The sequence below is a fragment of the Carassius gibelio genome, chromosome A16 (genome assembly GCF_023724105.1).
Source record: "Carassius gibelio isolate Cgi1373 ecotype wild population from Czech Republic chromosome A16, carGib1.2-hapl.c, whole genome shotgun sequence".
Taxonomy (NCBI): domain Eukaryota; kingdom Metazoa; phylum Chordata; class Actinopteri; order Cypriniformes; family Cyprinidae; genus Carassius; species Carassius gibelio.
The window spans coordinates 13,776,424-13,792,146 of NC_068386.1; the positions used below are offsets into that span (position 1 = coordinate 13,776,424).

A 15,723-nucleotide genomic window follows, 5' to 3' on the forward strand; every position below is an offset into this window, starting at 1 on the left:
CCTCAGGAGTCACCCTCTCCTTGTAATACCTGATTCATACCCATGTCATTATACAGAGTTGTGTCCTGATATGTCACAAAAACATGTCCACACAATATATATATATATATATATATATATATATATATATATATATATATGAATGGGTGTCATTTGCTTCCAAACCTCTTATAAAATACATATATATTTTAAAATATATTTTATATATATAAAAAAATTAAACAAAAAATGTACATAACTGTAAGATAGGTTACAGCATGTGTATAAAGAAATTAGGATGTAGGCTAGTCACGTGATTCATATCCCGGAAATACACTGCTATCGACTGGGAAGAAATGGCGTTATGAGCAGCTCTAGACTATAATAGAAGTGAGGCAGAAGAGTCAAGAGACAACAATTCTCGTTTTTACCAAATGACAGAAACGCCTAACCTGACATTAGCCTAGACATATATGTTTATTAATAAAGTTACACACTCGATTATGTAAGGGCACCCCACAGATGGACAAAGACAGACTCGCAGTGAGTACATGACAAAATAAACACGAGAAAGTAGACTTAAAAGGGGCGTGTAATGTGTTTCATGGCTTTGAGAAATACCAAAGGCGACAAAAAGGCAGAATTAAGCATTTTATTGGCGTACCTGTAGCTATGTAACAGCACAGTGGTAGGCTACGGATCGATGGAAATGTTTTGTTATTTAGTACGATGTCTCGCTTGATACCGTACGCTTAACGCTTGTGTAGCATCTTGTTACGCGTGCCTAAAGGTGTTATATTCTCATGATGCGATTTATTCTATGACCTCGTTATCCCATTGCTTGAAGTCATTTATTTTATTTAATCCAGTGAAAAGAAATCTGCATATGGGCCATTCCACCTAATGGGTGCCATTTGCTTCCAAACCACTTATAAAATATATTTATTTATTATAAAATAATATATATTTTTATTATATAAAAAATAAAATTTTGTAAACAAATTATATTTTATAAAACAAAATATATAAAAACAAAAAAATTAATAATAATAATAATCTTTAAATCTATTTTTAAGATTTCTGCAAGTATTTTTAAGACTGTTGCAAGTAGGTGAATGAAGATACTTGACAGGTTTATGTGTCACTACTCTGCTTTATTAATTTATCCAGTGTTAAAACCCGGACACCGTGTCACAAATGTTGCTTTTTGTGAATGAGTGTCCTACTACAGGATTTAACACAGAGTAACAGATCACTGCCAGTTACAAAATACAATTTCACACGCAAATCCAGTTGCATTTTTCATCAATTAACTTATTTTATATATATATATATATATATATATATATATATATATATACACACACATATAAAAAGCAGACTTGACTTATGTTCTGGACCGCCATCTAGTGGTGATTTTGTTTGGGCCCGATGCTAAACTTACTTAGCGACCCCTAGCATAGAGTGACCTCACCGTATGCGTTAAAGGGTTAATAATATAGATATAGCCTAATATTTACATGAATAAATCAGATTACGCTACTTACTCCTGTTACTGTTACTTAGTTACTATAAATGAATATAGCACATATGAGTATAATAGGACTAAAAAAGTAATTGGATTGAGATTTTAGGATAAAAGAAGCAAAAACATATAATATATCCACATGCTAGTATTATGAGGACACCCAGCCAATTATAGGGTTTCACCAGATATTAGTATTTTTTTAAATAAACAAGTAACATCTAAGAAATATTTTAGGTAACAGGACAGTATGTTAATGTTGACAGTTTCAGTCATCATTACAGTGTCATCAAAAAGAAAATGAGACCACATGTTTTTGGTAATTTCTTTGCCTTCAGGAGATCCAGATGTTGCAATATCAGGTTGAAAATGCGTCTTGTGGAATTTTCCCAGTTTTTCAGAGGGTGGAATGTGTTAGGGTAACAGGACTGAGTGAAAACCTGGGGACACGACACGACTTTTATCGAAAATATTATAGATTTATTTTGAAATAAATGTATTTAAAGCACAGATGGGTCATGGATGTAAAAAAGCTAAATGAGAATGATTTCTCAATGATTTTAAATATTTCATGTTAAAATATTGTTTTAGAGACTTGGGGACATGTAACAAATGCTAGGTTCAGTGTTTTAGGTAGTTAATATTAATTTCAAAAAATTATATATTTTAAATTAACAGTTAGATTAATGTGCACAATGTGACATTCATATATTTAAACATGTTATGATATATTATAGTTATATTATACTAAATATTGTATTATCTTATATTAAAATTAAATTACAGTATTTACAACTAATATTGTACAATTAATATTATTTAATGCAGGCTGGTCCATGCTCATGGCTGGATATGCATAATTTTATTGGTGACCTTATGGCTGCAAATGCTTCGGTCACTGGACATCCACTGAGAGAGCAACGTACAGAGACAGTGAGTTCTGCTTGGCCCAGAGTATCTCATCCTCCCCAGTCCACCTCATCCAGACAGAGCCAGATGAAAAGTGCTGTTCAGTTCGGTCTGCATTCTGAGGAAAGGGAAAGGGAACCCAGAGACCATGAAAGCAATGGTGAGTATATTACAATGGACCTTAAGTGTGGTGTACCACTGTGTTATACTGTAAATACCCTTTATTCTCATGAACTAGGATTGGGAAACATGCAGAATTGGTTGATTCCTGGTAACAGTTTCAATTCTTTTAGTATTTTAAAGGCCTTTACTTATTGCATCTACTTGCATTGGAAGCCTGTTGTCAAATGATGCGATTATTTTAGATTTCAGCAGAACAGATACAGCAAATAAAAATACATTTATACACTTAATATATATTTAAATACATTAACAAATTATTACTTACTGCAGAAGTTGAGTTCACAGGCTTTCTAATGCAGATCAGACACCCCAAATGCAATCCAGACCTTACTATATATTAATATATATATTAAAGAAGAGATGATAATTATAATATTATGAATCAGCAGGTCATTATCACAAATTAACCCAGACAGGGTGATAAGAACCCTGATTATTTGATATGAAACCATGGGTTTTCTGGAAATGGATGAGCAAGTCATTTATACAATGACAAGAGTATTTATTTAGAAATATTTGATGGCTGAAACATGCTAAATAAAGTCAGACATACCAAAAAGTCATAAATAAAAATACTAATTTCATTTACTTTCATAAAATATCACTTAATACACCAAAGCTCATTATATATATCTGTAACTACTACTAGTTATATGAACATCCAGCAGCACAAATCCTGAAGTACGCATTCTTCTGAATAACAACCGGTTCTTGGTTCCCAACCCAGCCAGGAAATAGTTTAATATTAAGTTTTATCATGTTTATCTACTCACTGCTTCACTGATTTATATCGGCTCGTTTTCTGCATTCTCATAATAATTCTCTCTTTTGTAGTTCAGCATCGTGCCTGCACATGTTCTGGCTGCCCTCTTTCTTCATCTCTTCCTAATTCCTCAATCCACACCCTGAAACCCAGAACCAGCCCAGCCTCGCAGATCCATCCACCTTCGTCCCTCCAGTCCACCCCAGCGCAGCAGATCAAAGAACCCAGCCTTGCTCCTGTCAGCCTGGGCTTGTGTCTAGGTTTGGGTCTCTCTCTGGAAGAGGACAACACAGAGCCCAGCAGCACATCTGCTCACCCCCAGCAGGAAGACAAAGGCAGCAGCACCCATAGCCCAATCCCTCAGGCAAATCCTGAGTCCTCCAGTGCTCCACCGGTTCAGGCCTTTGCGTGTCTATGCTGCCACTGTGGGTTTCAAACCTGTGGCCAACTTCTACGCCAACAGAAGGACCCAGAGGCACATGTTCCCCACCACCACTTCCATCACCACCACCATCACTGCCCGCTCTCCACCTGCACGTCATGTACGCTCCCATCCCTCCCTTGCCTGTCCTGTCAGCGCACCTTCCCCACCTGTGCCCAGCTCCTGCACCATCAGCAGGGCCACACGCAACAGGAGGGCTTGCAAAAGCTCCCATGCATGCACTGCAATGCTTCTTTCCCTCGGCCATCGCAATTGCTGCAGCACCAGCGAACCCAGCATGCTTCCAAAGGGGGCGGCTTCCTGTGCGGCGAGTGTGGCCGTTCTTTCAACTCGCATAGCAATCTGCGCATCCACCTCAACGTACACACAGGTGCCCGGCCCTACATCTGTACCGTCTGCGGAAAGAGCTTCAGCCAGTCCGGGGCGCTTAAGATTCACTGCCGAATTCACACCGGAGAGAGGCCGTACACCTGTACTTATTGCGGGAGGGGTTTCCCTAACTTAGCAGGGGTGAGAGCGCATCAGCGAATTCACACGGGGGAGAAACCCTATCGCTGCGGTCAGTGTGGGAAGTGCTTTACTCAGTCCGGGGCTCTGAAGATCCACACTCGCATCCACACCGGCGAGAGGCCTTTCGTGTGCGGCCTCTGTGGGAAGAGCTTTTCAAACCGTTCTGGTATTCGCTTTCATCACCGCACAGTTCACGGGATCGTGACGGAGCCCAACTCGGTGGGCAGGCCTAGTCTGGCTGCCTCAGCTTCATCCTCAGGTTCAGATTTCCAGAGAGTTCAAGCCCCCGGTCTCAACCAGATCCATCTCCAGGAGATGGAAGAGAGGAGTCTGCCCAGTAAAGAGCAGTTAAGAGGGGATGGGGACAAAGAGGCCCTTCCGTATGCCTGCGAGGACTGCGGTCAGCGTTTTCCAGATGCTCCGTCTAGAAACAGACACCAGACATTGCAGCACTACTCTAACGAAGAGAGAGAAAAGGAAGAGAGCAGCTCAGACAAAACTAAAGATTAGACAAAAACAACCAACATTTCTGACTCCAAAAGAGAGGGAAGATTAAAGCAACTTTAATATGAAATGTATTAAAGCCGATGTTGAGCCCATTTGAAACCTGCTGATATCGGTCCCCTCGCACTGTTAAGTCATGATGTAAGAAACATGGTTTGTGTCCAAGACGCTATACACTTTAATTGAGAATGCTGTCTAATTTATAACATACATTTAAGCTAAGCTTTTAAAAACTGCCAGTGCACACTACAGTCTCTGGGCGCACAGTGTGCAGGACAAGTATTTTATTGATTCATAAAAGATGAATCACTGTCTAGCCATCTATGATTTTGGTATGGTGATAAAGCTTAGGATCTTGAATTTTTTGAAGTATTACAGCACACTGTGAGTGTACTGAATACTGTCATCATATGTTGTTTGCTTTTGGCCTCTGATAGAGCGTTTGGACCCGGAAATGCTGGCGTGTGACGTCAGACGTAACATTCTTGTTTTGATCACGTAAGATTCTTTTGCCGGTGATTTGTGCCTTTAAAAAAGTACAGTTGTGACAATCTGTATTGTGAAACTGCACCTTAAATTTTAAACAAGTAGCTTTGCCTATCAGTATTATGGTATTTTGTGCATAAACGTTACCAAACCTGTGCTAGTTTTTCCACCATCGGGCCGAAAGGTTACCAAAAGCAAAGAGAAGAAGGCTTGTTAGCAAAGCTCATGAGTCTCCATGTCACTAAAGCAGTTCTACAAGCATGATTCTCCTGGCCTGAGGACGGTTGGATAGATGTGCTGAGAAATACACAAATGGAATGGTTTGTATTTGTACTTTGTACTTAATGAGACTCGTATCACAACTGGTATCGCTAACAGCCATTCAGCCTGATAATGGAAAAGTGCTTTATTTTACATTTATATACTGTATATTTGTATGTGGGAGTATTTTGCAGTTTTGCAAGTTGTTTTTTCTAGCTTATTATATTACTTTTCAGTTTTAACAAACTTCTGATGCTGTTTTGATAATGAACTGGGTCATTAAGAAAAGGTGCTGACTGGAGGGCGGCATGGTGGTTCATAGGGTATCATTGGCGCCTCACAGCATGAAGGTCACCAGTTTGAGCCTGAGGTTTTTCTGGGTGGAGTTTGCATGTTCTCTGTGTTGCCGTGAGATTTCTCTTGGTGCTCCAGTTTTCTCCATAATCCAAAATCGTGCAACATATGTTAATTGGAGAAGCTAAACTGTTTGAAGGTGTGAATGTGTGGTGGATTGGCCATCTGTCCGGCCTGTGGCCCAAGATCCTGGGATAGGCCTCTGTATCCCCTCAACCTTACAGAGGACAAGCGGTTTGAAGAATGGATGCAAAGGGTTCCAATTGGTTTCTTAGGTTTTTCAGGTGGGGTTTTAAGCCTGAAATTGACAGAGCAGTTCTCAGCGCCCTTAGCGTCTTTATGGGAATCTTGAAAAGCACATGCAACCTAAGACAAAATCTTTAGATTCTGGCTTCAAAAGTCAAATATGGCCATTGAGATTATTCATCACACATACGAGTGTGGGTGTAGAATAAATGTTGTTTTTAAATTAAATGACACTCTTACCATATTTAAAGTCAGTGTAGCTTGTGTGGGGATGAATATTATGACCATATCAGGATATCTGATGTACGTGCCTGCTGGTGTTGCTTACTGTATTTGTGGTCTCTGCAGGGACTGACAGTACACAAGACTGCATGAAGTGAGGGGCTTAAATTTTTAAAACTGTCCAAAGATATCTGTAAGTATTATCACTTAGAATTAAAGTTTGGCAAAACCATTTGGGGAAATGAATTTGACATTATTTTTATGTCCATTTTGTATCTATAAAATTACACTATTGATATGAGCCTTTATGACGGTCAATGACCTCTCAACCCAGAGCATCAGATTCGTCTGTCAGTTTAGCTCATGTCTATATGTGCATTGTGTACACATATGTCAACATAATAAAGGTTGATGTACCATTTTTGGAAATAAAATTTGGAGTATGGAGTTTAAATGTTCAACTTTATGACTCTAGTGATACTAGTTTGGTTTACTGATGTATTCTGTTTTGTCGATTCACTTTTAACTGTAAAATTTGTGATTAATTTCAGACCAGAATCCTTGAACTATGTCTTGGGGATACTCTCACTATAAGACATAAATCTTTGTCTACAACAAACAAACAAGTAGCATACTGTAGATACATTTTAAAACCGCGGTTATAACCAATTGCACTTCCCAAAGTATTGACCTTTGCTGTGTCATCTACAGTCACCTGTGATTATCTGGAATTACTGTAAGGGAAATTTCAACAACTTTCCATTGTTCCCAACCTACTTCAAATGAAGTAACAACGCATTGGTATTTTATGAAATTATTGAACGGTAAGGTAAAAATATCTTTAAGGACGTCATGACAAATTCAGTAAATTTTAATTATCTAACGCGTGCACCTGCATTAAAATAGACTTTTTTAGAAAGGAATTGTGGTCTCCGAGGAAATAACCACGACATTCGCTAATTTAAGTAGTCCTGGCATTAGTTATTGCTTTATTGGAGATCACATAGACGTTATCACACATTTTACAAGTGCTTTTTCATACTTAACTTCACTCACTCCTTCTGAACACTAGTTATGTTAGATACAAGTGACGCATATACGCTTCCGTTATGTATTAGATATGTTTTGATGCCATAGCTTAAGATATTGTTGTCTATAAATGATTTTGTAATATGACAAAACAAATTTAGAACGAATAAATGCATTTGAAACAATATATCAGTGCATAGGATAGTTGTATCAAACAACAATAGCACGGGAAGTTGTCTTGCATGCTCCGCCTCCTTGCGCGCTAATAAATTGTGTTTACAAACTTTCTTTTCGACAGAACTCGCTCTCAAACACAGACGCAAAGATCCTTCAAAATGAGAGGCTATATTCTCATCACAATCGTGGCGGTCAGCTTTCTCCACAGATCCACAGGTATATAACATTTTGCTGAAATAATTATCTAGGTTTCTGGTTCCAACCTAGAATAAATGTTATAATACCAAACTCAAACTGCCAGTATATCTGTTATAAAACAAAATAACTAGGACAGTTCAGTTGTTACTTGCTAATAACTTGCTAAGATGTTACAGTTTTATAAAGTTTATTTTTTATATTATTGTTTTATATATATATTATTATATTAATTTTCACTTAGTCTTATCTTCTGGCTGACGTTTACACTAAAGCTTGCACAACCGAAAATTAATCTAAACTTTCAGAATTTCTCAGCTCAAAATTAGTCTGAAATATCAACAGTTTCCTTCTTCAGGGGTAATTCAGGGTATTTTTGTAGTCAAGTGAAAACGAATGTCTTCCTGTTTTGAAGTGCACAGATGTCACAGAGCCCGAAGAATCATATTAAGCAGAAGATAGGAATAAACTGTATTTGCTGTTATGTTTGTTCAATAATAATAATAATAATAAAAAAGAAAAAGCTGAAGATAGGAATTTGCCACCTGCTTCTGTATGAGATACAAAATACATTTCTGTTGACTATCCCGTATGGATGCAATTGTTGTATTATTGTTTAAAACAAGTAATTTCTAAATTCATTTGTTTTACTATTCCTTTGCATTTATTTAACTGTTCTTCAGCTTTTTTGGAGGTAAACGGTCCATCTGAGCCGATTCTGGAAGGACAGGATGTGACATTGGAGTGTGTGGACACAGAATCCGAGTTGAACATCAGCACAGTGCACTTTGAGAGGTACTCCAAGGTAAGGGCACGGGCACACAATGCCAAAGAAAGATCTGTGACACAATGTGCTTTGATGTGCATTTGTCTGTAAATGTCAAGCAAGCAGCAGATTGAAACTGAGTGACACCTTGTTTCTCATGGGAACTGAGAAGGGTTTCTGTTATTGTTGCTGTCTGTGCATGTCCACTGCAGAGCTGCAGATCTGATTACTGTATAAACAAAAAGTGAGAGATCTAAAATTACAAACAAATCTGTCAGGGACGCTTTCTCTCAAATATCAACACAACTGCTCTCATGATTTTGTAAACAATCCTGTAGGGAAATATCAAATAAAGAACAATAACATTATTTAGAATTCATTTGTCTGGAGATCAAGACTGCAACTGGTATGTAAACAGCAGGAGGCAGTGTGTGTTTTACTGAGCTTCTGAGAGCTGTTATTCTGGGTTTAATTAGTATCCGGCAGTGAGGGGGCCTTTGGAGGATTCACAGCATCTGCTGCTTCTGTCAGTGCAGACAGAGTCTGTTTGTCACCTTTTCCAGCTATCTAAACGCATTCGAGCAAAACATGGTTTCCATATCACCAATCACAAAGACAGATGTTTTGTTTGCAATCTCTCATTAACCTGTGTTAGTCAGACCCAAGTGTCAGTACCCCGAATAGTCTTCTTCCACCAAGTGTAACATGCTTCATCAAATTTGGCAAGTGTTCCTTACATTAGCAAGATGTTCGTAACCCCATAAAGCCTACGGCATTATATTTGCTAAACAAAACAAAGGCCTTGAATAATCAACATGATCAAAATGTCGATGGAAAAACCTGTTTTACACGTTCTACTGCATTTCCTTATTATGTGAATGATATTTGACTTTTGAAGCAAGTTAAAGGCATTGCAGGATCATTTAAAAAAAAACGGTCCCCTTCTGGTCAAGTGTCTTTTTGCTGTAAAATTGTTACTGATTTTTATTAAGAAAATATAAGAACTTTGATATTATTATTATTAACACGAACTGGACTGAAGCAGGTAAGGTTTAATTATACATATTAGAAAAAATAATAGCAAAATGTGAGTATAAGATATGACGCATCAGCCTTTTGAGGAACGTTTATGTGTACATCTCTCAATTGGCATTGTATTGCATTGCATTAAATGTTTTGCAATAACCACAGAAGTAAATATACCTATGGGAGATAAAGTAACAACTGATATTTATATGCATTTTATCTATGTAGTCTGCTATACTGTTGTAAAGATCATATTGATTTACAATCTATCAGTATTTCATCTTACTTTTTGGCCAAAACAAATATGAGACTCAAAAAACAAACAAACAAGCAAAAAAAGATTATTTTATATGTTCACCTAAAATGCAATGTTATTATAAAATGTGTTATAAAAATAGATATAAGACTAAACTAAAGTAGTCAAAGTAAATCACATGCTGTTGATATATTAAGTTGAAGTTGAAATGAGCATAATTTACAATTAAGCTACTGCAGGGAAATACTTCTTTCTTTTTCTTCCCAACAGTACATGAAGAGGTGGCATCGGCTAGAGTCAGATCAGGTTTATTTCTACCGCCGGTGTTTTATGTATGACGTGGATGTGAGAAGGGAGGAAGGCAGACTGCTCCTCTTCATCGCCAGAATCCAGTCCTGGTCTGAGGGTCCATACCGCTGCGTCTCTGAGAACAGTTCTGCAGCTGACAACTCCTCCCAAGCCTTCACCATCCCCATACACTGTGAGTAAGAGACATCGAGGGCAGCATGAAAAGTGCTAATGATCTGTAATGCAAATCCACATTGATTCCTACATACAAAATCCATATGTGTCTAGATTGTCCCGATGCATCAGTATTTCCATCGTTGTATGTGAGTCAAGCTGCATTTGATATTTTGTTGAAAGGAAGTTTTATATATGGGATTTAAAGATTAGATGACGAATAAAACTCTTTATCTCCCAAGATGACAAAAATAATATTGTTATTGATTGGGGGCTTTACAGTGGCCAGGGATGATTTGACAGTGGAGATTTATTGGGAAAAACTGAGTGGAAAAAAAGCAGATGGATCGATACAGAAATGTTCAGTGTGAATAATCAGAAGGAGACAAGATGATCCATGCCCACATTGTATTATTACAGCGAACCTGAACTTAAAATACTATAATAATTGATGATAATCCATCACTGTCACCAACAAGCTACAATACTGTTTAAAACTGTTTAAAAAGAGTTCGGTAAGATTTTAAATGTTTTTGAAAGAAGTCTTTCATGCTCCCAAATTTTAAAAAAAAAATTTAGGTAAAAACTGGATTTTCAGCGGTCATTACTCTGGTCTCTAGTGTCAAATGATCCTTCAGAAATCATTCTGATATACTGATTTGCAAACATTTTCTGTCATTATCAATGTTGAAAAATGGTTAGTCTGCTTAAAGGGTTACTCCACCCCAGAATAAAAATAGTGATTAATCACTTACCTCCATATCGTTCCAAACCCGAAAAAGCTTTGTTCGTCTTTGGAAAACAATTTAAGATATTTTGGAGGAAAACCGTGAGGCTTGTGACTGTCCCGTTGACTGCCAAGTAAATGACACTGTAAAGGTCCAGAAAAGTATGAAAGACATTGTCAGAATAGTCCATCTGCCATCAATCTGAATTAAATGAATCGACTAGAATACTTTATGTGCAAAGAAAACAAAATCCGAATCCAAAATATCTTAAATTGTGTTCCGAAGACGAACAAAGCTTTTACGGCTTTGGAGCGACACCGAAAAAATTCAGGATTCTCATGATTTGATGAATGGGAAGTTTATAAGAACAGCATTTATTAAAAAAGTCTTTACTGTCACTTTCGATACATATTATGCATCCTTGCTGCATAAAATCATTAATTTCTTTCAAAGAATCTTACTGACTGATGATGTTTATTCATGTATATTTTATAAATACCTATGTAAAAATAATGTGTAAATAGGATGTCTTATATAATACTAAATATAAACTGTACATAATGTTATTTTTGAGCACTGAAAAACATGCAGAGAATTTCCATGCCCTACTTCCCTTATTTCATTTGCTATGTAAATGTATCCAGGAGCAGAGCTGGTTTGACTAATCCGCTTTTCCCCCAAACGTTCTCTCTTTTTCTCTCCCAGATATGCGGGAGGTTTCTGTGCACAGGGCTGGTTTGGGATACTTAACACGTTATTTAAACTCGGTACAGGACCTCAAAGTACGATTAGGAGATAACGTGGAGCTGGAATGTTCTACTACAGCTTCTGAGGCACCTGAGTACTTCTGGACTAAAGAGGTGACAGATTTAATATCAAATGCTCTTGCTTTCCTTTCTCCTTCATTTTTCTAACAGTTGCTTTTAAACATGATGCATTACTCTGTCTGCTACAAAACGGCTGTATCGGGATTGCAGTTTACTGTTTTCATGTAGGTTTATCATACATTTGAGAGAAAGACCTGGAAGGCCATCTTGCTGTTGAAGTGAAAATGAGCTTATTCACACAGGTCTGGGTAAAAGCTATTAACTTTTAGAACAGGAAACGTGCTAATCTAAAGAGTCTCAAGAGGTCTAATCAAGTCTACACTGCTCATATCAATTCTGATTTTTTTTTATATAATGAAAGATTGGTTGAACCATGGTCCAAAATTGCAGCCAAATGTGAGCAAAAATCGGCTTTTAAGTTTAAGTAGAAGGTCAGAGTGCTAGTCGTACAACCATTAATGTAACCAACACACAATTCACATCAAAGGGATAAACCACATGAGCCTTGACAGATGTTTGCTAAAGAAAACATCTGCCACGTCTTGTACATCTTCTACCTTAGCTGAAAATTTGCCAACATTTGTTTATGTTGGAAGTCTAGAAGTTTATTTCACCATGTGGCAACACATGTGAAATATTTCTTATATTGAGAAACAGTACCAACTGTTTTCTGGTAAAGCTGGTTAAACTCAGTTCACTTGCCATGTTATTTTTCGATCTTTGAGTTACTGTTGAACAGGATCTTGACTACATGTAGCATGCTGTAGAAAGCATAACCAAAAAGCCCCTCCAAATGTCATGGTGTGGGTGATCGATGACTTTAGAATTTGATGAGATGGAAGTGTAGAATGACTCACTTCTGTAATTCAGAATGTCACCGATGTCTGACATTTCAAATGCATATTTTCACTTATGTTTTCTACCTGCCAGATTCTTTTGAATGGAGTAAAGCAGAAAAACAAGCTTCCCTTATATATCAGAGCACGGTCTGACGTATAGCAGCCACCTGTTTATTGTGCTCTGTGTGTGCTCTCCAGCAGAGGAAACAGGAAGACAACTGATGAGCTTAATCAATGTTGCTTTGGCCAGAACTTTGGCTTGACTGGGAATCCTCTTAATTCACTTTCATTCAAATTGAAATGGACTTTGTTGGCAGGCCGCAGAAGTTCCTTCAGTGCCAAAAGCTCTTGTATGGTTATGATGTACTTTGAGTTTTTTCCACAGGCATTTGTTTTCTTTGTATTGTACGGTGTTATGTTTTATTTTTACTTAATTACTCTTTGTTACTCTAACTCTCATTATTTATTGTAAATGGTGCAGGGATTCTCTTTTAATTTTATTTTTACAGTTTACAGAAGTGGGAATTCACATTCTTGCATGGTTCCCTGCATAAGAATTATTTATTCTTGGTTATCTTCCTTACGTTATACTGTATCTCATGTGTAGTTCCTGTTTTGCTTCCCACTTCTCAATAACTTCTTCCTTGTCTGTTCGTGTCTGCTTTCTGTTAAGGGAGAGGCCTGGCTTTTGCCTTCCAATAAGCTGAAGTTGGAGAATGTGAGAGAGCAGGATGGAGGGAGATTCACCTGTTCGGCTCAGTCTCCTACTGTGCATTCCCTGATGAAGAAGCGTACAGTCAGCATCACTGTTCTACCAGGTCAGAACAGCTAAAAGGGCTTGACAGTGTGCAGCTTATAGTAAACAACTTGAGTTGATTTATGTTCAGTATGTTAATGATTTGAACATTTCATTTAATATACTGGCAACTGACAATATGCACTGACAACATTTCAAAAAACCAAATCCCTCTTTGATCTATTTCTCCAATATTCAGTTGAATTTCTCTGAATACAACAGGAAGGACTTTGAAACCAGTGGTTTAGTTTAGACAGTGGTACTTTGCCCTGTGGAAGACAATAATATTGACCCTGTGACCCCACTGACCTCATTAAATTTCCATAATATGACATATTTCTAAAAGCAATTTCCAGATGATACCCAATGGCCTGCCACTTTTCTTTAAATCAGGATTATAATATATGACAGTCATTCTATTATAAATGAGCATTTTAGCTTTAAAAATTAAGTTATTTTTATTGGTAGAGCACTTTTTGTTTCAAAGCAAAAACTGTACAGATAATTGTGCCTTAATGTCTTTCGATATCTCAATATTTTTCTGCATTTTGACAGTATGTATAGAGATATTTAGTATATATATTTTTTTAAGTCAGAGGAACCATCATTTATATCAGCCACTGTTATTAAGTAGATTCAAAGTGTAAAAACTGGAATGGAATCAAATTGATATCATCAGAAAATGAGAGTCATTTCAGAGAAAGTGCAAGTTGTTATTTTGATTTGATTTGAAGACTCTGAAGTCAGCAATTACTTTTACTTGCACTAATGTGAACTGATGAATTACAATAAAAACTTAAGGATGTAGATAGGGTTGAATTTGATGTATTCCTGACAATTAGCTCACCTGCCCAAAGCTGAGCAACTAATACCAAAGTGTCGATTAAGTTTAAGTAGTTTGTTTAGGTTTTTAGTTGTTGTTTTTCTAATTTTGTAACAAAACGTTTAAAGCCAGTTTGATAGATGTATGATTTGTGACTGGGTCTGTGTCTTATAGAGGATGCAGCATGGTATGAGACGACCACCGGTTTCATTCTCATGGTTTCTGTAGCAGTATTTATCCTTCTGGTGGTTGTGATATCCATGACCGCTTACCTCTGCCGCCGAGCCAAACAGAGCAAGGGACCCATGTAAGTAACTCAAAACTGCCCTAGTCATTTTGTTACTGTGATTCACGTGGGTTTTTAACCTCTAGCCCTCCTCCATTATGTGGAGTGGAGTCTGTGTATTACTGTGAGCATCAGTAGATGCTGAGGACCACTTCTCTCCTCCTACATCTTCTCACTCCCTCGAATCTGTCCAGACGGGCTAGTATATGTGCAAATAACTCTCACTATCCATGTTTCTCCCTCAGGCCAAAATCTTTTCTTATTCTACCCAATAAAACATTCAGTTTTCCTTCCTTCTCTCATCGTTTCAGTGATGACCGTTCCCAGAAGAAGCCCATCTACAGAGCCAGCGTGGAGTCCCTGCCCTCCATCGTTTCAGACAAGCAGCCGCTGGTGTAAAGAGTGAGATTGATGCAGGACTGCAGAGGAGAGGAGAGAAAAGAAGAACAGAGAAAAAAAGCTTAGGGAGTATTGGGTATTCTCAGTGAAGGATTGTTAATGAGAGATTTGCCCATAGATTTTGTTATGCTCTTGGGTCTTTATTCAGATATATAATTATGCAGTGAATCGAAAAAAGTATACAAAGATGGGACAAATGATGGTTTTACCGTGGGTCCTTTCCAGTGTGGATGGCAGCAGTGCTTTTCAACAAAAGATGTGCAATTTTCTCTGTATTGATTCAACAACCCTGCAAAGCTGAGAAATGCTGAAAAGATGCTTTTGTGAGGTGACATTGAACGCCTCTTTCTTCCCGCTAGTCTTGAGCTGGCTCATTTCTTCAAACTGATTAACATTTCTGTTTAGGAAAACTACTGTCTGGCAGGTGTACGATCATTTAGTCAGATGTAGACATTTTAGTGGTATTCATTTACATAAGTATACAATGTTCTGCTTCACTTAAAAGGATGATAGATAAGATCCAAACTAACACTGAACCAGTTTCTCTAGAAGCACTTTGAAACTATTGCACTATTTTTTTTTACACAAGTTTGATATTTCCATATCGTTGAATTTAAAGCTATTAAAATAATTTTACAAAATCATCAGCCTCCAGTGTTGTTACTGATCTAATTAAGATAGACGTTCATGTATGCTCAACTTTGAAGAAATCTCAAGAGAGTTCATCTCT

General features: G+C 37.4%; 2 protein-coding genes across 2 annotated transcripts; both read left to right on the forward strand.

Moving 5' to 3' along the window:
* The first annotated feature begins 295 nt into the window (after positions 1-295).
* Positions 296-6,867, forward strand: LOC128030699 (zinc finger protein 135). Its single transcript, XM_052618542.1, has 3 exons — positions 296-522; positions 2,333-2,573; positions 3,431-6,867. The coding sequence occupies exons 1-3, from the start codon at positions 502-504 to the stop codon at positions 4,819-4,821; spliced, it is 1,653 nt and encodes a 550-aa protein (XP_052474502.1). The 5' UTR covers positions 296-501; the 3' UTR covers positions 4,822-6,867.
* A 784-nt stretch (positions 6,868-7,651) lies between these two features.
* Positions 7,652-15,637, forward strand: LOC128030700 (vascular endothelial growth factor receptor 3). The gene is made up of 7 exons (XM_052618544.1): positions 7,652-7,806; positions 8,469-8,590; positions 10,104-10,314; positions 11,729-11,883; positions 13,363-13,507; positions 14,483-14,615; positions 14,906-15,637. Exons 1-7 carry the CDS (start codon positions 7,749-7,751, stop codon positions 14,991-14,993), a joined length of 912 nt encoding a protein of 303 aa, XP_052474504.1. The 5' UTR covers positions 7,652-7,748; the 3' UTR covers positions 14,994-15,637.
* The last annotated feature ends 86 nt before the right edge of the window (positions 15,638-15,723 follow it).